Source organism: Ranitomeya variabilis, chromosome 4, assembly GCF_051348905.1.
Source record: "Ranitomeya variabilis isolate aRanVar5 chromosome 4, aRanVar5.hap1, whole genome shotgun sequence".
Lineage (NCBI taxonomy): Eukaryota > Metazoa > Chordata > Amphibia > Anura > Dendrobatidae > Ranitomeya > Ranitomeya variabilis.
Window position 1 is genome coordinate 241,647,476 of NC_135235.1, and position 21,572 is coordinate 241,669,047.

General features: G+C 48.6%; 1 protein-coding gene across 5 annotated transcripts in view; it reads right to left on the bottom strand.

Annotated features, from left to right (window-relative positions):
* Positions 1-18,456: 18,456 nt before the first annotated feature.
* PHC2 (polyhomeotic homolog 2) overlaps positions 18,457-21,572 on the bottom strand; it is a 44,452-nt gene continuing 41,336 nt past the window's right edge. For all 5 annotated transcript variants that reach the window (XM_077260463.1, XM_077260465.1, XM_077260461.1 and 2 more), the window contains 3 exons: positions 20,083-20,224; positions 19,284-19,563; positions 18,457-19,190 (listed from right to left, as the gene is read on the bottom strand). In XM_077260463.1, the coding sequence (XP_077116578.1) occupies positions 19,036-19,190; positions 19,284-19,563; positions 20,083-20,224 (577 nt within the window). In that variant the 3' untranslated portion in view covers positions 18,457-19,035. The remainder of the gene's footprint in view (positions 19,191-19,283; positions 19,564-20,082; positions 20,225-21,572) is intronic.

A 21,572-nucleotide genomic window follows, 5' to 3' on the forward strand; every position in this document is an offset into this window, starting at 1 on the left:
GAATATGTCCTTTCTCCAGAGACTCCTTGATATATGAACGCATAGCGGTATGTTCAGGTACCGACAGATTAAACAGTCTTCCCTTAGGAAATTTACTGCCTGGAATCAAATCTATAGCACAGTCACAGTCCCTATGAGGAGGCAGTGCACTGGACTCAGACTCACTGAAGACATCCTGATAATCAGACAAATACTCCGGAACTTCCGAAGGCGTAGAAGAAGCAATAGACACAGGCAGGGAATCCCCATGAATACCACGACAGCCCCAACTTGAGACTGACATAGCCTTCCAGTCCAGGACTGGATTATGGGTCTGTAACCATGGCAGCCCTAAAACAACCAAATCATGCATTTTATGTAAAACCAGGAAACGTATCACCTCGCGGTGTTCAGGAGTCATGCACATGGTAACCTGTGTCCAATACTGCGGTTTATTTGCTGCCAATGGTGTAGCATCAATACCCCTAAGAGGGATAGGATTTTCTAATGGTTCAAGAGTAAAACCACAGCGCTTAGCAAATGAGAGATCCATAAGACTCAGGGCAGCACCTGAATCTACAAACGCCATGACAGGATAAGATGACAGTGAGCAAATCAAAGTTACAGACAGAATAAATTTAGGTTGCAAATTACCAACGGTGACAGGACTAACAACCTTAGCTATACGTTTAGAGCATGCTGAGATAACATGTGTAGAATCACCACAGTAGTAGCACAAGCCATTCCGGCGTCTATGAATTTTCCGCTCATTTCTAGTCAGGATTCTATCACATTGCATTAAATCAGGTGTCTGTTCAGACAACACCATGAGGGAATTTGCGGTTTTTCTATCACATTGCACCGAATTAGGTGTCTGTTCAGACAACACCATGAGGGAATTTGCGGTTTTGCGCTCCCGCAACCGCCGGTCAATTTGAATAGCCAGTGCCATAGTATCATTCAGACCTGTGGGAATGGGAAAACCCACCATAACATTCTTAATGGCTTCAGAAAGGCCATTTCTAAAATTAGCTGCCAGTGCACACTCGTTCCAATGTGTCAGCACGGACCATTTCCGAAATTTTTGGCAATACACTTCAGCCTCGTCCTGCCCCTGAGACATAGACAGCAATGCCGGATCTCCTGGTGCCAGCGAAAAAGCCCAATCCTGAGGGTCGCCCCGTAAGAACGAAATAACAATTTTTACTTGCTGAGCAGAATCTCCAGATGAACAGGGTCTCAGGGACAAAAACAATTTACAATTATTCACGAAATTCCTAAACCTAAACCTGTCTCCGGAAAACAGTTCAGGAATCGGTATTTTAGGTTCTGACATAGGATTTCTGATAACATAGTCTTGTATGCCCTGCACACGAGTAGCCAGCTGGTCCACACTTGTAATCAAGGTCTGGACATTCATGTCTGCAGCAAGCATAGCCACTCTGAGGTAAAGGGGAAGAAGAAAAAAAAAAAAAAAAACTCAGAATCTTCTTTCTTATAATCCCTCTTCTGCAATGCATTAAACATTTAATACTGGCCTGGCAAACTGTTATGACCCCAATGGCGAGGGTCTCAGAGGAACGTGGAAGTCTGCAGAATACAAAAATCCAGCTCATAGGGCAGTGGTAACTGGGTTGACCATATATCTACTCCTAACGCCAACACTAGAAGTAGCCGGGGATCATTCCTACGTTGATTCTAGATGACACGCGCCAGCCGGAGAATCTAGCTACCCCTAGTAGAGGAAAACAAAGACCTTTCTTGCCTCCAGAGAAGGGGACCCCAAAGCTGGATAGAAGCCCCCCACAAATAATGACGGTGAGGTAAGAGGAAATGACAAACACAGAAATGAACCAGGTTTAGCACAGAGAGGCCCGCTTACTGATAGCAGAATAAAGAAAGGTAACTTATATGGTCAACAAAAACCCTATCAAAATCCACACTGGAAATTCAAGAACCCCCGAACCGTCTAACGGTCCGGGGGGAGAACACCAGCCCCCCTAGAGCTTCCAGCAAAGGTCAGGATATAGATTAGGAACAAGCTGGACAAAAATACAAAACCAAAACAAATAGCAAAAAGCAAAAGGCAGACTTAGCTGATATAACTGGAACCAGGATCAGTAGACAAGAGCACAGCAGACTAGCTCTGATAACTACGTTGCCAGGCATTGAACTGAAGGTCCAGGGAGCTTATATAGCAACACCCCTAACTAACGACCCAGGTGCGGATAAAAGGAATGACAGAAAAACCAGAGTCAAAAAACTAGTAACCACTAGAGGGAGCAAAAAGCAAATTCACAACAGGCTAGACCCGGTCCGTGACCCTGCTAAGGGGCGTCCAATGAAAGTTGTAAGTGGTTGTGCGTGGTGCAGGTCGCGATGAATAACGAGGACAGAGGGTTGAATGTTGTGAACTGTGTTTCTGGGCTCCCTCTGGTGGTCACTAACGGTATTGTGTTAGGTATGTCTTGTTGCAGGCCTGAGCTCCAGCTGTGTCGTTAAGCAGCGGGTGTTTCCTATTTGAGCCTCCTCTGGACTCAGTCTCTTGCCTGGCATCGTTGTATCCAGACCTATTTGGTCTCCTCCGGATTCCTTTCAGTCTGCCTCATGCAAGAAAAAGCTAAGTCTGTTTTGTACAATTTGGATTGTTTGCATTATTCAGTGTTTTTGTCCAGCTTGCTTTACATTTGATTTTTGACTCGCTGGAAGCTCTAGGGGGCTGATATTCTCCCTCCACACCGTCAGTCGGTGTGGGGGTTCTTGAATGTTCAGCGTGGATGTTTTGTAGGGTTTTCTGCTAACCGCATAGTCCACTATCTATTTTCTGCTATCTAGACTATTGGGCCTCACTTTGCTGAATCTAGTTCATCTCTACGTTTGTGTTTTCCTCTTGCCTCACCATTATTATTTGTTGGGGGCTTTCTATATCTTTGGGGTTCAGTTTCTCTGGAGGCAAGCGAGGTCTTATTTTTTCCCTCTAGGGGTAGTCAGTTCTCCGGCTGGCTCGAGACGTCTAGAACCAACGTAGGCACATTCACCGGCTACTTTTAGTTGTTTGTGTCAGGATCAGGTATGCGGTTCGCCCAGTTTCCACCTCCCTAGAGCAGTATTTATATTTTTGCTATCTTGCCGGAATATCAGAGATCCTCTGCCATTGGGATCATAACAGAATGCCAGGCCCAAAGAAAATGTTTAATGCATTGCAGAAGCGGGATTAAAAAGAAGTTCTGGGGGGTTTTTTGGGGGGGTTTTTTTGCTGCAGTTTGCCTAGCTTCTTCCATCCCCTTTTTCTCTGAGTGGCTGAAACTCTGCTGCAGATATGAATGTCCAGACTCTGACTTCTAGTGTGGATCAGCTTGCTGCTAGGGTGCAAAGCATTCAGGATTTTGTTATCCATAGCCCTATGTCTGAACCAAAAATACCTATTCCTGAGCCGTTTTTTGGAGATAGATCTAAATTCCTGAATTTTAGGAATAATTGTAAATTGTTTCTGTCTCTGAAACCTCGTTCCTCTGGTGATTCCGCTCAGCAAGTTAAGATTGTTATTTCCTTCTTGCGCGGCGACCCTCAGGATTGGGCCTTCTCTCTGGCGCCAGGAGACCCTGCATTGGTGAATGTTGATGCGTTTTTTCTGGCGCTTGGTTTGCTTTATGAGGAGCCTAATCTTGAAAATCAGGCTGAAAAAATGTTGCTGGTTATCTCTCAGGGTCAGGACGAAGCTGAGGTATATTGCCAAAAATTTCGGAAATGGTCCGTGCTTACTCAATGGAATGAGTGTGCACTGGCCGCAAATTTCAGAAATGGTCTTTCTGAAGCCATTAAAGATGTGATGGTGGGGTTTCCTATCCCTACAGGTCTAAATGATTCAATGGCTCTAGCCATTCAAATTGATCGACGTTTGCGGGAGCGCAAATCTGATAATCCTTTGGCGGTGCTGTCTGAACGGTCACCTGATTCTATGCAATGTGACAGAATTCTGACCAGAGCCGAGCGACAAAATCATAGACGTCAAAATGGGTTGTGTTTCTACTGTGGTGATTCAACACATGTTATCTCAGCATGCTCTAAACGTTTAAAGAAAAAAGTTAATCCTGTCGCCATTGGTACTTTTCAGCCTAAGTTTATTTTGTCTGTGACTTTAATTTGTTCATTATCTTCTTACTCAGTTATGGCTTTTGTGGATTCTGGTGCTGCTTTAAGTCTGATGGATTTGTCGTTTGCCAAGCGCTGCGGTTTTGTCCTGGAGCCTTTGGAAAATCCTATTCCTCTTAGAGGAATTGATTCTACGCCATTGGCAGAGAATAAACCTCAGTATTGGACGCAGGTGACCATGTGCATGACTCCTGTACATCAGGAGGTGATTTGTTTTTTGGTACTGCATAAAATGCATGATGTTGTCGTTTTGGGTCTGCCATGGTTGCAGGCCCATAATCCAGTTTTAGATTGGAAAGCTATGACTGTGTCTAGTTGGGGGTGTCAGGGGATTCATGGCGATTCTCCATTGGTGTCTATTGCTTCTTCTACTCCTTCTGAGATCCCTGAGTTTTTGTCAGACTTTCAGGATGTATTTAATGAGGCCAGGTCCAGTGCCCTTCCTCCTCATAGGGACTGGGATTGTGCTATAGATTTGATTCCTGGTAGTAAGTTTCCTAAGGGACGACTCTTTAAGGCTACGTTCACATTTGCGGTGTGCGCCGCAGCGTCGCCGCCGCAACGCACAGCGCAAATGTGAACACATGCACAACGCTGCTTTTTGCGCCGCATGCGTCCTTTTTTCCATTGATTTTGGACGCAGCAAAAATGCAACTTGCTGCGTCCTCTGCGCCCCGACGTGGGCGCCGCAGGGACGCATGCGGCGCAAAAAGCAAGTGCACCGCATGTCCATGCGCCCCCATGTTAAATATAGGGGCGCATGATGCATGCGGCGCCGCTGCGGTGCCCGACGCTGCGGCGCTAGCCGCGAATGTGAACGTAGCCTAATTTATCTGTGCCAGAGCATGCCGCGATGCGGAGTTATATAAAGGAGTCTTTGGAGAAGGGACATATTCGCCCATCCTCGTCCCCTCTTGGTGCAGGATTCTTTTTTGTGGGCAAGAAAGACGGGTCTCTGAGACCTTGTATTGATTATCGTCTTCTGAATAAGATCACTGTTAAATTTCAGTATCCTTTGCCATTGTTGTCTGATTTGTTTGCTCGGATTAAGGGATCCAGTTGGTTCACCAAGATAGATCTTCGTGGTGCGTATAACCTTGTGCGCATAAAGCAGGGAGATGAATGGAAAACGGCATTTAATACGCCTGAGGGTCATTTTGAGTACCTGGTGATGCCTTTCGGATTATCTAATGCTCCTTCTGTGTTTCAGTCCTTCATGCATGACATATTCCGGAAATATCTGGATAAATTTATGATTATTTATCTGGATGATATTTTGGTTTTTTCTGATGATTGGGAGTCCCATGTGAACCAGGTCAGGATGGTGTTTCAGGTTTTGCGGGAGAATGCTCTATTTGTGAAGGGCTATTATTATTATTATTATTATTATTAAGGGCTCAAAATGTATCTTTGGGGAACAGAAGGTTTCTTTTCTGGGTTTTATTTTTTCCCCTTCTACTGTGGAGATGGACCCAGTTAAGGTCCCTGCCATTCATGACTGGACTCAGCCCACGTCTGTTAAGAGCCTGCAGAAGTTCTTGGGCTTTGCTAATTTTTACCGTCATTTTATCGCTAATTTCTCCAGCGTGGTTAAACCTTTGACGGATATGACCAAGAAGGGTTCTGATGTTGCGAATTGGTCTCCTGCGGCCGTGGAGGCCTTTCGGGAGCTGAAGCGTCGGTTTACTTCAGCGCCAGTCTTGTGCCAGCCGGATGTCTCTCTTCCCTTCCAGGTTGAAGTTGATGCTTCTGAAATTGGTGCAGGGGCTGTTTTGTCGCAAAAAAGTTCTGATGGCTCCGTGATGAAGCCATGCGCCTTCTTTTCAAGGAAATTTTCGCCTGCTGAGCGGAACTACGATGTTGGTAATCGGGAGTTGTTGGCCATGAAGTGGGCATTTGAGGAGTGGCGACATTGGCTCGAGGGAGCTAGACATCGTGTGGTGGTCTTGACTGATCATAAAAATCTGATTTACCTCGAGTCTGCCAAGCGCCTGAATCCTAGACAGGCCCGTTGGTCGTTGTTTTTCTCCCGTTTTGACTTTGTGGTCTCGTACCTGCCTGGTTCGAAGAACGTGAAGGCTGATGCACTTTCTAGGAGTTTTGTGCCTGATTCTCCGGGAGTCTCTGAGCCGGCTGGTATTCTCAGAGAGGGAGTAATTTTGTCTGCCATTTCCCCAGATTTGCGACGAGGGCTGCAAAAATTTCAGGCTGATAGGCCTGATCGTTGTCCACCGGAGAGATTGTTTGTCCCTGATGGATGGACCAACAGAGTTATTTCTGAGGTTCATTCTTCGGTGTTGGCGGGACATCCTGGGATTTTCGGTACCAGAGATTTGGTGGCCAGGTCCTTTTGGTGGCCTTCCTTGTCGCGGGATGTGTGTTCTTTTGTGCAGTCCTGTGGGATTTGTGCTCGGGCTAAGCCTTGCTGTTCTCGTGCCAGCGGGTTGCTTTTGCCCTTGCCTATCCCAAAGAGGCCTTGGACGCACATTTCCATGGATTTCATTTCGGATCTTCCGGTGTCTCGGAAGATGTCTGTCATCTGGGTGGTGTGCGATCGTTTTTCTAAAATGGTCCATTTGGTGCCCTTGCCTAAGTTGCCTTCCTCCTCTGATTTGGTTCCTTTGTTCTTTCAGAATGTGGTTCGTTTGCATGGCATCCCTGAGAATATTGTATCTGACAGAGGATCCCAGTTTGTGTCCAGATTCTGGCGATCCTTTTGTGCTAAGATGGGTATTGATTTGTCTTTTTCGTCGGCTCTTCATCCTCAGACTAATGGCCAGACCGAGCGAACTAATCAGACGTTAGAGACTTATTTGAGATGTTTTGTTTCTGCTGATCAGGACGACTGGGTTACCTGTTTGCCACTGGCCGAGTTTGCCCTTAATAATCGGGCTAGTTCTGCCACCTTGGTTTCACCCTTTTTCTGCAACTCTGGTTTTCATCCTCGTTTCTCCTCAGGTCAGGTTGAACCTTCTGACTGTCCTGGGGTTGATTCTGTGGTGGATAGGTTGCAGCGGATTTGGAACCATGTGGTGGACAATTTGAAATTGTCACAAGACAGGGCCCAGCGGTTTGCCAACCGCCGCCGCGGTGTGGGTCCCCGACTTCGTGTTGGGGATTTGGTTTGGTTGTCTTCTCGGCATGTTCCTTTGAAAGTCTCCTCTCCTAAGTTCAAGCCTCGCTTTATCGGTCCTTATAAGATTTTGGAAATCCTTAACCCGGTGTCTTTTCGCTTGGACCTTCCAGCGTCTTTTGCTATTCATAATGTGTTCCATAGGTCCTTGTTGCGGCGGTACGTGGTGCCTATGGTTCCTGCTGTTGAGCCTCCTGCCCCGGTTTTGGTTGAGGGCGAGTTGGAGTACGTGGTGGATTAGATTCTGGATTCTCGTATCTCTAGATGGAAACTCCAGTATTTAGTTAAGTGGAAAGGCTATGGTCAGGAGGATAATTCCTGGGTTGTCGCCTCTGATGTTCATGCGGCTGATTTGGTTCATGCCTTTCACGCTGCTCATCCTAATCGCCCTGGGGGTCTTGGTGAGGGTTCGGTGACCCCTCCTCAAGGGGGGGTACTGTTGTGAACTGTGTTTCTGGGCTCCCTCTGGTGGTCACTAACGGTATTGTGTTAGGTATGTCTTGTTGCAGGCCTGAGCTCCAGCTGTGTCGTTAAGCAGCGGGTGTTTCCTATTTGTGCCTCCTCTGGACTCAGTCTCTTGCCTGGCATCGTTGTATCCAGACCTATTTGGTCTCCTCCGGATTCCTTTCAGTCTGCCTCATGTAAGAAAAAGCTAAGTCTGTTTTGTACAATTTGGATTGTTTGCATTATTCAGTGTTTTTGTCCAGCTTGCTTTACATTTGATTTTTGACTCGCTGGAAGCTCTAGGGGGCTGATATTCTCCCTCCACACCGTCAGTCGGTGTGGGGGTTCTTGAATGTTCAGCATGGATGTTTTGTAGGGTTTTCTGCTAACCGCATAGTCCACTATCTATTTTCTGCTATCTAGACTATTGGGCCTCACTTTGCTGAATCTAGTTCATCTCTACGTTTGTGTTTTCCTCTTGCCTCACCGTTATTATTTGTTGGGGGCTTTCTATATCTTTGTGGTTCAATTTCTCTGGAGGCAAGCGAGGTCTTATTTTTTCCCTCTAGGGGTAGTCAGTTCTCCGGCTGGCTCGAGACGTCTAGAACCAACGTAGGCACGTTCACCGGCTACTTTTAGTTGTTTGTGTCAGGATCAGGTATGCGGTTAGCCCAGTTTCCACCTCCCTAGAGCAGTATTTATATTTTTGCTATCTTGCCGGAATATCAGAGATCCTCTGCCATTGGGATCATAACAGTTGAAGTCTCTTTACCTCTTTACTGAAGGCTTCAAGGTCCTCAATCCAGAGTACGGTTAACAGGGCTGTCTGAGACCGGCCGGTCTGATGGCACCTCCAGAGTTCCCTTTGCAGGTGGAAATCTGTGCCTACCTTCTAGCGCCTGTGTGTTGTAGTACTTCCCTGCTGAGCACCACGGGATAGTCCTCAACTGTTGTGTCTGTTTCTGATGTTATTTCCCACAACTTATGTCTGTTCTGATGTTCTTCTCCGTCCCCCAGATGATATGGATAGGACGCACCCGTATGACGGGAAGGCCTGGAGTTCTTCCGGGACCCTAGCGTCGCCCCTCTCCCACAGTTGCCCCCTATGTCTTCTTAGGTGATTTTGGTGAGACAGCCAACCTAAAATCAACTGTCCTGCCTCTGTTTGAAGTATTGCTTGGAGCCTACTACTTCCTCGGCGTTCTGGCCACCGGCTATGCGCCTCAATAGGATGTTGCCTCGATCTTACAGCACGACTCCTACTGGTGTTATCTCCTTTTTGCTTTGATCTCATTTCTCACTCTCCACAATAAACCCCGCTTCTTGTCCTTTCTTGAGATACCGCCGCGATGTAGTGCAGGCGCGGTTCCTTAACGTTCTTTCCTGTTCGCTAGGCCTCTGTCAGGATCCCACCCCCGACAGGGACCCCCCTGAATCTTCCCCTGCAACACCCTCTGCCACAGGATGTTGCCTGGTTCCAACCCAGTCAGCTTTCTGTCTAACTTTCTATCTAACCCCCAGTTTTACCAGATTGTGAGGAGTGGCCTAATACATAGCGCCCTTAGCTCCCCCTGGAGGCCAGACTATGAAGTGTATTGGTGTCTGTGATACCTGGTCAGGTGAACTCCTTCAGTGCCATCAGACATACCATCACTCCCCTTAGCGGCGGAGCATCAGTACTGCAACGACCAGGACTCTGGGGCACTGCACTCCCCCCCGGTTAAATCCAGTACTCCCGGACTGGGAAGAAAACAACAATACATGTCAGCAAAAGACATACAAATTTTGAAATGCAGTAAACAAATAACAAGTGAAAGTAACAATGCTTCCCTTTATGGGAGGTGAGGACTCTTGAACGTTACAAACATTAATTTTTAAATAACAGTCTATAAATAACTTCTATTACCCAGCCGGGTATTCTACTGAGTGCAAATTCTGAACAATAATTTAACTTTGCCTCTAAGGACGTGTAGGCTGAATCCACTAAAGGCCTATGATAAAACTTCTAAAATATAAATTAACTTTTCTTCATTTTTCTTTCTTAAGTGCAATATTTTTTTTTTTTACTCTCTGATTGTCTCATGCTGGACCGCCTGTCTATCTGCCCAGGCCTACTGCCTCTTTTCTTAGTACAGTATCATCGAGCCATCTCTCTATGGCTCCTAGGAGGACTCACTCACTAACCCCTACGGGTTCACTTTCCTGTCCTCATTCTTTAACACATTATTAAACATTTTCTATAATCAACTAACTAATTGCAGCGCCCCAGAGTCCTGGTCGTTGCAGTACTGTGGCTCCGCCGCTAAGGGGGGCTATGGTACGTCTGATGGCACTGAAGGAGTTCATCTGACCAGGTATCACATACACCAATACATTTCACAGTCGGGCCTCCAGGGGGAGCTAAGGGTGCTATTTATTAGGCCACTCCTCACCACTGTGGGTAAACTGGGGGTCAGGCAGGAAGTTAGACAGAAAGCTGACTGGGTTGGAACCAGGCAACACCTTGTGGCAGAGGGTGTTGTGGGGAAAGATTCGGTAGGGTCCCTGTCAGGTTTGGGACCCTGACAGAGGCCTGGCTACAAGAAAGGACGTCACGGGACCGTGCCTGCTCAGCATAGCGGCAGTGCCCTAAGAAAGGATTAGAAGCGAGATATATTGTGCTGAGTGAGAAATGAGATCAAAGCAAGAGGAGAAATACCAGTAGGAGTCGTGCTGTAAGACCGAGGCAACATCCTACTGAGGCGCACAACCGGCGGCCGGAGCGCCGAGGAAGTATTTATATATCTAGCTCCAAGCAATACTTCAAACCAACGGCAGGACAGTCAGTCTCAGGCGGGCTGTCTCACATACATCACCTATGAAGACATGGGGGGCGCACTAGGAGAGGGGCGACTCTAGGGTCCCGGAAGAGCTCCGAGCCTACTCGTCATACGGGTGCCGTCCTAACCAGAACATCAGGGAGGGACGGAGGAGAAGAACATCATCCGAACGAGTTGTGAGGGAACATCAGAAACAGACACAACAGTTGTGGGGTACTATCCCGTAAGCACAGCAGGGGAGGACCACAACACATAGCGCTAGCAGGAAGGCACAGATTTCCACCTGCAAAGAGAACTTTGGAGGTGCCATTGGGCCGGCCGGACTTGCGTAGCCTGGTGAACCGTATTCCGGACTGAGGATCCAGAGATCTTCAGTAAAGAGGTAAAGAGACTGCAACCTGGTCACCACCATCCACATCTATCAGATACTGTGTGCCCTTCGGCAGGGTCACGGACCGGGGCCTAGCCACCGTGACAACCCCAGAGCAGAGACTCAGAGGCCCGGTACCGGGTACCCCTCGGCCCTGCGGCAGTGGGGGCGCTGCAACTTGGCGTCACGAACAGGATCTACTTAAGCCTGAAGAATCAGGTCATGTGTGCCTTGGAACTGTGATTTACTGTGCTTGGACTGTACTTTATTGCAAAGACTGTGCTGCGCCATTTACTGCCAAAAATCCGCCGCCATTACAGCGCTGAGGAGAGCGCAGGAGAAGAAGAGGGGCGTGGAGTAGGCGTGGACAAGCTGGAGAGCGCGAACGGCAATGGCCGCCCAATCTAAATATTTCTGCACTGTGAGGACGTGTCCGTCAGCAGCAGAGATCCGCCTCCTGATCCTCAATGGAGGGCGGAGACCGAGAAAACGACACCGCCCACGAAGGAGAGAGCGGGAAAAGGACCAGGAAGAAGAAGTCAGCGACATGGAGGACGCCGTGGCGAGCCGCCCGGAGCCGGAGCGTGGGGTCGGAGCAGAGGACTCCCCCAGCCACCCGGAGGGGCACCGCAACCAGGCCTCCACCGCTGATGCTGAATTCCTGCAGGCCGGAGTGGACGAGCTCAGCGACCGACCCCGGCGGACGCAGCTGAGCACTGAGGCCGGGTGGAAGAAGATCTTCATCGGGAGCCTCGCCGGATGCCTGTCGGCAGCCTCGTCTGGTCCGGAGCAGGAAAGAAGTTCCAGTGCTCCGAAGCTGGAAAGCCAGGCCCTGCCGGAAAGCGGTATGCTGCATGCAGAGATGACAACGCCGCAGCACAAGGCCCCGCACCCAGCGTTCCAGACCCCAGCGGAGGCAGAGCAGACCGGCACCGGAGGGACCGCATCTGAAGCAGGTATGAAGGACGACCCTGCCCTGACGACCGACACCACTCCGGTGACTGCTAGTGCCACAACTGCTGACTCCATTCCCGTGACTGATCTTGCAGCAGCCACTACCTCTGCTGCAGCAAATGCCCATACTCAAGCTGCGCAGACCTCCATCGCTGCGCATGATTTAACCATACATGAAAGACGGATTAACGGTGTTTGTCCAGCACTGGGTGCAACCCTGGACCTCACTTTTCCCAGGCCAGGAAGGGTTAAGTGCCAGGTGCAGCCCTGGAAGCCGTCCAACTAAACCTCGGAAACCTGAATATGTAAATAGTTAACTGTTTGTTTCCCTGCTTTTTGCTGCTTTAAACCCGACTAGGGTTATTCTTAAAGGGATCCCTTCGTTTACCCGGGATCCCTATTGCTTTTCATTTTTGCTTTTATTTTCATTTTTGTTTTTGTTCCACAAGTTATCAAAGAACTGCTGAATCATGAACAATGCATGATACAAACTCCTTGTAAATAGTTTGCACCTTCTTAAAGGGGCTTCTTACTGGTTTTACATACAAGAAGGACTCTTTGCGAAGATACGGTTCTTGGAACCCGCACCAGAGTCCTTACGGTGTACGGACTGGTAGCTTGAGAAGATGTGCTACCTCATAGAGACTTGATCCCTTCTTAAAGGGGATGTCCACATATTGCGCTGATGAACCGTATTGCCTTAAGACAGTTGGGTGGCAATAATGTCTTGAAAAGAGAAAGTAATAATGCTGATATGTAAGAGTTAAATGTAACTAACTAGTTAATTGTAAGAAAGGTTCAATAATTTGAAAGAAAAATGAGGACAGAAAGTGAACCCGTACGGAGTTAATCAGTGAGTCCTCTTAGGAGTCATGTAGGGATGGCTCAGTGATTACAAACTGAAAGTAAGTGTTATGTTCTATACTGTGTATAGTAGTGGAAGGACAGTAGGCCCGGGCTGAAAGGGGCGGTCATGTAAAGAAAGGAGAGGCAGTAGGTCTGGAGCATCTAGGACAGGCGGTCCTGCAGATTTAAAGAAGGAGTATGAAGTTAATTGCCTTATAATGTGTTATAAGAAGGTCTTTAGTGGATTTAGAGTGTACATCCTTAAAGGCAATGTTAAATTATTGTTCAACAATTTTGCACTTAGTAGAATACCCGGTTGGGTAAAAGAAAGTTAGTTATAGCACGTTGCTATAATATGTAACCATGTTTTGTAACGTTCAAGTGCCCTCACCTCCCATAACGGGAAGCCTGTTTAAATATGCTTACTGTTATTGCACTCACAAAAATTGTATGTCTTTTTGCTAACCTGTATTGTTGTTTTCTTCCCAGTCCCGGAGTACTGGATTTAACCGGGGGGGAGTGCAGTGCCCCAGAGTCCTGGTCATTGCAGTACTGTGGCTCCGCCGCTAAGGGGGGCTATGGTACGTCTGATGGCACTGAAGGAGTTCATCTGACCAGGTATCACATACACCAATACATTTCACAGTCGGGCCTCCAGGGGGAGCTAAGGGTGCTATTTATTGGGCCACTCCTCACCACTGTGGGTAAACTGGGGGTCAGGCAGGAAGTTAGACAGAAAGCTGACTGGGTTGGAACCAGGCAACACCTTGTGGCAGAGGGTGTTGTGGGGAAAGATTCGGTAGGGTCCCTGTCAGGTTTGGGACCCTGACAGAGGCCTGGCTACAAGAAAGGACGTCACGGGACCATGCCTGCTCAGCATAGCGGCGGTGCCCTAAGAAAGGATTAGAAGCGAGATATATTGTGCTGAGTGAGAAATGAGATCAAAGCAAGAGGAGAAATACCAGTAGGAGTCGTGCTGTAAGACCGAGGCAACATCCTACTGAGGCGCACAACCGGCGGCCGGAACGCCGAGGAAGTATTTATATATCTAGCTCCAAGCAATACTTCAAACCAACGGCAGGACAGTCAGTCTCAGGCGGGCTGTCTCACATACATCACCTATGAAGACATGGGGGGCGCACTAGGAGAGGGGCGACTCTAGGGTCCCGGAAGAGCTCCGAGCCTACTCGTCATACGGGTGCCGTCCTAACCAGAACATCAGGGAGGGACGGAGGAGAAGAACATCATCCGAACGAGTTGTGAGGGAACATCAGAAACAGACACAACAGTTGTGGGGTACTATCCCGTAAGCACAGCAGGGGAGGACCACAACACATAGCGCTAGCAGGAAGGCACAGATTTCCACCTGCAAAGAGAACTTTGGAGGTGCCATTGGGCCGGCCGGACTTGCGTAGCCTGGTGAACCGTATTCCGGACTGAGGATCCAGAGATCTTCAGTAAAGAGGTAAAGAGACTGCAACCTGGTGTCCTCGTTATTTACTGCACCGCACCACCACCACCTTCATCCTTACTGATCAGGGGGTGGCCTCCTTGTCCCAGACAGGGGTCTGGGTGGCCACCGTTTTGGTTCCAATGCCAACTTGGGCACCAGCTACCACCGCGGCCAGGCTTCCGGCCACCACAGTGGCGGTGGTAGCAACAGTGCAGGTTGTGGTCTTTACCACGGTGCAAGTGGGAGTAACAACCGTGGTCTTGGTAGTAACGGTGGATCGGTCACAGGAGGGCGTCTTCACCGCGGGGGGCTGTTTTGCTGGCACCTTGGTTGGGGATGTCATGGGGTCTTGCTTCTTGTGGACATTTAAAGCGAACCACCCCTTCTCCCCAAAGTGCCGGGTGTAGGTGACTTGGTCCCCCAGGTTGAGGTCCCGGCCCGGATGACCCTCCCTCAGGTGGGACTCGACATCCCTCCGGTTAACAAACACCTCGGCGTACAAGTCCGGTTCTTTAATAAAGCCTCAGCCTCCGCGGAGCTTAAAGGCGATTACGATGCCCTGCCTGCGCCGGGCCTGATGAGCGCTGGGGTCCTTGCGGGCCCGGTCCTTCACTGCCAAGTCTTTCTGGTGATGGGCCTCCAGCCCGGCCTGGTACGCCTTCTCTTTCTTTTTCCACTGCTGTTCTAGCTGGGCCTGGTATTCCTCCCAGCTGAGGGCCTGCACCATCTCTCCTTCCTGGGTCGCCACCCCGGGGAACCCCATAAAGTCAGACCCGGGGTTCACCCAGCGGCACACCATGCGCTCGGCATAAACTGCGCCCGGCAGGGTGACTGGTACGAAGCGCCCTTAGCTCCCCCTGGAGGCCAGACTATGAAGTGTATTGGTGTCTGTGATACCTGGTCAGGTGAACTCCTTCAGTGCCATCAGACGTACCATCACTCCCCTTAGCGGCAGAGCATCAGTACTGCAACGACCAGGACTCTGGGGCGCTATATATATATATATATATATATATATATATATATATATATATATATATATATATATTCAAAAAAAGGAAAGCAGCACAAAAAGGTTTGAAAAAATAAAGTGGACTTTAATGCCTGAATGGCGTGGCAACGTTTCGGATGTGATATCCTGTCTCAAGCAGTGAATACATGAGTGAAGCAGCTTTTTATGTGAAACACATACAAATCTCATTAAAAAACTCATTAAGTGCAATATTATAGAATATCATATAAAATACATAGATCGATCATCAATATGAAAGTGCATCAGTGCAGATTAAGTTACCCCTTAAGTCTTAATATTAGTAGGTACTGTATATTATATCCTGCGTGATAGTGATTAAAAAATGACTAAATAGTCAATTACTAATAAAAAAGAATCAGGTGTCCCTGTCCCAGAAATCGTAATTAAATTACACTTACAGGTAAGCTTTAATCTCGTGATCCCCAGCGTCCTCATGCACACACTGCGCATGTCCGTGACGTCCATGTCAACAACCCACAATGCTAAGCACCGCAGTTGCGCAGAGTCGCTGGAGGAGCGTGGCGCCATCTTGTTCAAGGGAATATTGCCCAAAGGAATGACTAACCCAAAAATAACAATCCAAATAAATTATAATTAATTACATCCCCCTGAACCTTGCATCTCTGAGTTTAATCAAAGAGAGTCTTTATTATAGAAAAACTTAAAAAGGAAGCGCCATACTCAGGTCGCAATTGCACATACAGCGCTCTCTATGGGGGAAAAAAGATGTGCCGCTGAATATAAAGGGCCAGGACACAAGTCCAAAGCGTGTCACTAGGACTAGGGTACCCTCCCCATTTAAGTTGGGCACCCCACTCCTAAGTATGGACAAGGAGACGTTTGGGGGCGGATACCCCCCGCGTTTCTCCTAACCATAACAACGTGACTTAAAGTAGCCCAATCTTTGGCTACATCATATATGTCCCTAGAGAGATTTATTCAACACAACGACCAAAGCAAGGTTGCTTCCCATACTCTCTCTAGGGACATATATGATGTACCCTAGTCCTGGTGACACGCTTTGGACTTGTGTCCTGGCCCTTTATATTCAGCGGCACATCTTTTTTTTCCCCCATAGAGAGCGCTGTATGTGCAATTGCGACCTGAGTATGGCGCTTCCTTTTTAAATTTTTCTATAATAAAGACTCTCTTTGATTAAACTCAGATGCAAGGTTCAGGGGGATGTAATTAATTATAATTTATTTGGATTGTTATTATTTTTGGGTTAGTCATTCCTTTGGGCAATATTCCCTTGAACAAGATGGCGCCACGCTCCTCCAGCGACTCTGCGCAACTGCGGTGCTTAGCATTGTGGGTTGTTGACATGGACGTCACGGACATGCGCAGTGTGTGCATGAGGACGCTGGGGATCACGAGATTAAAGCTTACCTGTAAGTGTAATTTAATTACGATTTCTGAGACAGGGACACCTGATTCTTTTTTATTAGTAATTGACTATTTAGTCATTTTTTAATCACTATCACGCAGGATATAATATACAGTACCTACTAATATTAAGACTTAAGGGGTAACTTAATCTGCACTGATGCACTTTCATATTGATGATCGATCTATGTATTTTATATGATATTCTATAATATTGCACTTAATGAGTTTTTTTATGAGATTTGTATGTGTTTCACATAAAAAGCTGCTTCACTCATGTATTCACTGCTTGAGACAGGATATCACATCCGAAACGTTGCCACGCCATTCAGGCATTAAAGTCCACTTTATTTTTTCAAACCTTTTTGTGCTGCTTTCCTTTTTTTGAATCTATCATTGATGACCATTGGATTGCTGGTCGGGAGAGCTTTGCATGCTTGTAAGGTAGTGTTTGATGCTGTTCCAATTCTATAATATATATATATATATATATATACACACACACACACACACATCTGTCCTGAAGGCTGCAGGTTCGCACTCAGGTGTTAATGTGTATTTTCCTGGGACAAGTAGAATTCTGTCTCCAATCTCACCAGGGGGTCCTGCTGGAACCCAAGAGGAAAGGTAACATTTGACACCTCCTTGCTCTTGGAAGAGAGATGTCAATTACAGTCTGATAGTATCTCTGAGAGCTGTTACACAAAGGATCTCAAGAGAAAATAATATTCACTGGGGGCGCGGCCGTGGTCCAATCAAAAAACAAGCAATTATATTAACCTGAGGGTCTGGTCTAGAAACCTGACCTCCAGACCAAAGCTACAAATTAGGGCTGTATACAGAGAATCGTGTTCACATGTGAGGGCGGCCTGAGATGCTGATGTGTTCCACCAACTCCATTCACCCCCCTCAGGGAGCAGAAAGCAGACTACTAGATAGATGATTTCTATAAGTTTTCTCCTGTTATTTTATACCGTTTTGCATAAGTTGTATGTCTTTTTATTATCATATTTTTATAAATTTTTCTTACTGTAAGCACTGAACCTTTTTGTGTTAAAGAATAAAACTTTAACAAATTGAACCTTGAATGTTCTAAAAGAATTGATAACCTAAGGTGTGTGAGCCTTATGGGTGATAGACATTATTAGTATTAATATTTCCGGGACTCATCGCCCGTATATTCGGTGAGTGGTGGCAGCATGTATGAGCGGGTGTGTGGCCTGGGTCAGTGTTTGATTTATGCTCCCATTACAGCATAGGACAGAGCTTGAATGCTGAACTGAGAGTGGGAAGATAGATTAACCCTTGCAGGCACAACCCAAGTCACGTGCTGAGAGCAGGCAGGTGACAAATTAGTGACAGCACGGAGAAGAGATCCGTGACACGGCCGAAGAGCGCGCACACACACATCTGAGGAGCGCGTTCACGGCCATGGAGCACACACACATCAGAGGAGCGTGCACAGCAGGAGAGCTAACACAGCCGAGGAGTGTACATGGCCGAAGAGCGAACACGGCCAAGGAGCGTGCACACTCCTCTGTGCTGCTGCATGCTCCTCTGATAACTTCAGCCTAGGTATAAGGGGAGGAAAGTAGGAAGACAAAGCGAGCAGCGCCCATCAGACAGCACTGATCAGACCGGCTTCTTTTATTGAAGCCCTGGGTCCGGCGGAGGGAGGTTGTTACTCTCCTGGGAAGGCTCCAGCCTCTGCCAGGAAGGATCTGGAGCAGAGGTTTTCCTGGACTTTGTGGTATGACCACTGCAGACCCTATGGGAGCAGAGCCCCAGGAAGGTCCCGGAGGCCAATGTGATATTAATCACACATTTATCACCGGATGGCGAGAACCGCACACAGGAATGTGAAATGATGAAACAGCTGACACGGCATTAATACAACTGCAACTTTATTTATAAAATAAAGATAACACGGCCTTTATACGTGAGCACCAAGAGCGCTGCCACCGATCCCTGACAGTCTGCAGTAGTCTGGGCCTCTACCAGGGATGATGTGGTCAGAGAAAGTCATGGCATGAGCAAAGTACATTCCCCGGGGTACGAGGACAATCCGCATCTGTCCATGTAATATGGAGGCTGCCGGTGTCCTGATGGTAGAGGACGGGCCCCTCCAGTCAGCGAGGGCCACACCAGTCTGGCTCTGCCACTACAGGAGACTGACGGGACAGAACGGGCCCTGCTGCCAGCACTACTTCCCTGAAGTCTGAAAACAGGTCACCTCCAACGACCACCCTCATAACGGGAATCAAAAAAGGCTCCCAACAATGAAATGGCAGCGGATACAAAGCTACAAATTCATTCTGCCAAAAATGGGAGAAACCGTATAAAATAGAGAATCTGCTCATAAAAATATAGAAAACAAGGAAAACTCCTATAAATAACAGTTCCCGGGAGGCCAACAGCCCCGCAGATGTCGTTGCCCCCACAACGATCCGCCGAGCCCTCCGCTGGTTACGAGTCCTTCAGCATGCTGATCCGGGCGTACAGCTTCAGCGCTGGCCCCAGCTTAATGTTCATGGCACCCATCAAGTGGTCCTCCTTCAGCAGCAGCAGGGCCTGGCCGTCAATCTCCTGGACACGAAACTCCTCCGAGATCTCCTTACACCCTGCACAGAGAAGAAGACATGGAGATGGGGTCCTGACAGAGGAGCGGCCACCATCTCCAATGTGGAGACCCCCCACTGGTTTAGGAATCACACCTGGCAAGGACCGGATGAACTCGTAGACATCTTCCACGTTCCACTTGGTGGGATCACGCGGTAAGAAGTTGTGAAGACCCCGCTGTAGACCCGTCAGCTCCAGACCACGCTCAAAGTGGCCACGCCGGGACAGGGAGGAGATAGCGGACATGGGGGATAAGGGCTCCCCATAGCTGGAGTGGTCCGAGCAGCGGCTGGAGTCCTCCTGGCTGTTATTGTGATTGAGGTTGTAAGTTGTAGTCAGAGGCGTCACACTGATGGGAGTGATGGTCTCCGACATCTGTGGGGAGAACCGCGGGACGTGAACAGAATGCTTCCCAAGCTCAACTGTACGAAGCCCCTGCCGACTCCGGAAAAGACCCCTAACCCCACTACAGCCAGCGCTAGAGAAGTAATACCCCCACCCCAGAGATGACCCCTGACCCCACTACAGCCAGTGCTAGAGAAGTAATACCCCCACCCCTCAGCTCTAGTGAACCCCACCCCAGAGATGACCACTGACCCCCACTACAGCCAGCGCTAGAGAAGTAATACCCCCATCTCTTGTGCCCCCCACCCCAGAGAAGACCCCTGACCCCACTACAGCCAGCGCTAGAGAAGTAATACCCCCATCCCTCAGCTCTAGTGACATTGACCCTAAAATCTTCTGCTACTTTAACCCAAAAAAAGCCCCCCGACTTTCCCCCTGGAACTACTTCAGTCACAGCAAACCCTGCAATACCATCCGCCCCTACAGGAGCCTTCAGGTACTGCAGCAGCGGCCCCCAGAATCTGTCCGGTCGCCCCCTGTGCTCCGTACCGGCATCATCCTCTCGACGCTCGGACTCTGCAGGTTCCTCTTCCGTGATCTCCGACGCGGCAGCTTCGCTGCCACTGGTTTCTGTAACTTGGAGCGGTCCGGATGAAAAAGGCCAACGCGCTTCGTGCAGCCGACATTATACCTAGAGGATATAGGGGCAGAGTGATCCTGCGAGGGTCCAACCGCTGCCCCCTACAATCCGGGCCTACCAGGACCCAGCAGGAGCCCCTCACACCATTCAGTGAACTCTGCCAACAGCGACTACATGAATACGACTCAACGAGGGTGGAAACGTTCAGTTCTGGCCCCGCCCCATTGTCACTATCCTGCACCAATTATATTCATCAATCGTGTTTTCGCTGCATCTGTACAAGAAGGTCCTCACAAGAGTCTACCAGGAGGGTGCGGGGTCTAAACATCACCCCTGTATATAGTATACACCTCCTGTCCCCCGTATACACCTCCTCCTGTCCCCTGTATACAGTATACACCTCCTCCCGTCCCCTGTATACAGTATACACCTCCTCCCGTCCCCTGTATACAGTATACACCTCCTCCTATCCCCTGTATACAGTATACACCTCCTCCTATCCCCTGTATACAGTATACACCTCCTGACCCCCGTATACACCTCCTGTCCCCTGTATACAGTATACACCTCCTGTCCCCTGTATACAGTATAACCTCCTCCTCCTGTCCCCTCTATACAGTATACACCTCCTCCTATCCCCTGTATACAGTATACACCTCCTGTCCCCCGTATACAGTATACACCTCCGCCTGTCTCCAGTATACACATCCTCCTGTCCCCTGTATACAGTATACACCTCCTCCTGTCCCCTGTATACATTATACACCTCCTCCTGTCCCCTGTATACACCTCCTCCTGTCCCCCGTATGCAGTATACACCTCCTCCTGTCCCCCGTATGCAGTATACACCTCCTCCTGTCCCCCGTATGCAGTATACACCTCCTCCTGTCCCCCGTATACAGTATACACCTCCTCCTGTCCCCCGTATACACCATCTCCTATCCCCTGTATACAGTATACACCTCCTGTCCCCGTATACAGTATACACCTCCTGTCCCCGTATACACCTCCTGTCCCCGTATACAGTATACACCTCCTGTCCCCGTATACAGTATACACCTCCTGTCCCCGTATACAGTATACACCTCCTCCTATCCCCTGTATACAGTATACACCTCCTGTCCCCTGTATACAGTATACACCTCCTGTCCCCTGTATACACCTCCTGTCCCCGGTATACACCTCCTATCCCCTGTATACAGTATACACCTCCTGTCCCCCGTAAACAGTATACACCTCCTGTCCCCCGTAAACAGTATACACCTCCTGTCCCCGTATACAGTATACACCTCCTCCCGTCCCCTGTATACAGTATACACCTCCTCCTATCCCCCGTATACAGTATACACCTCCTGTCCCCCGTATACAGTATACACCTCCTCCTTCCCCTGTTTACAGT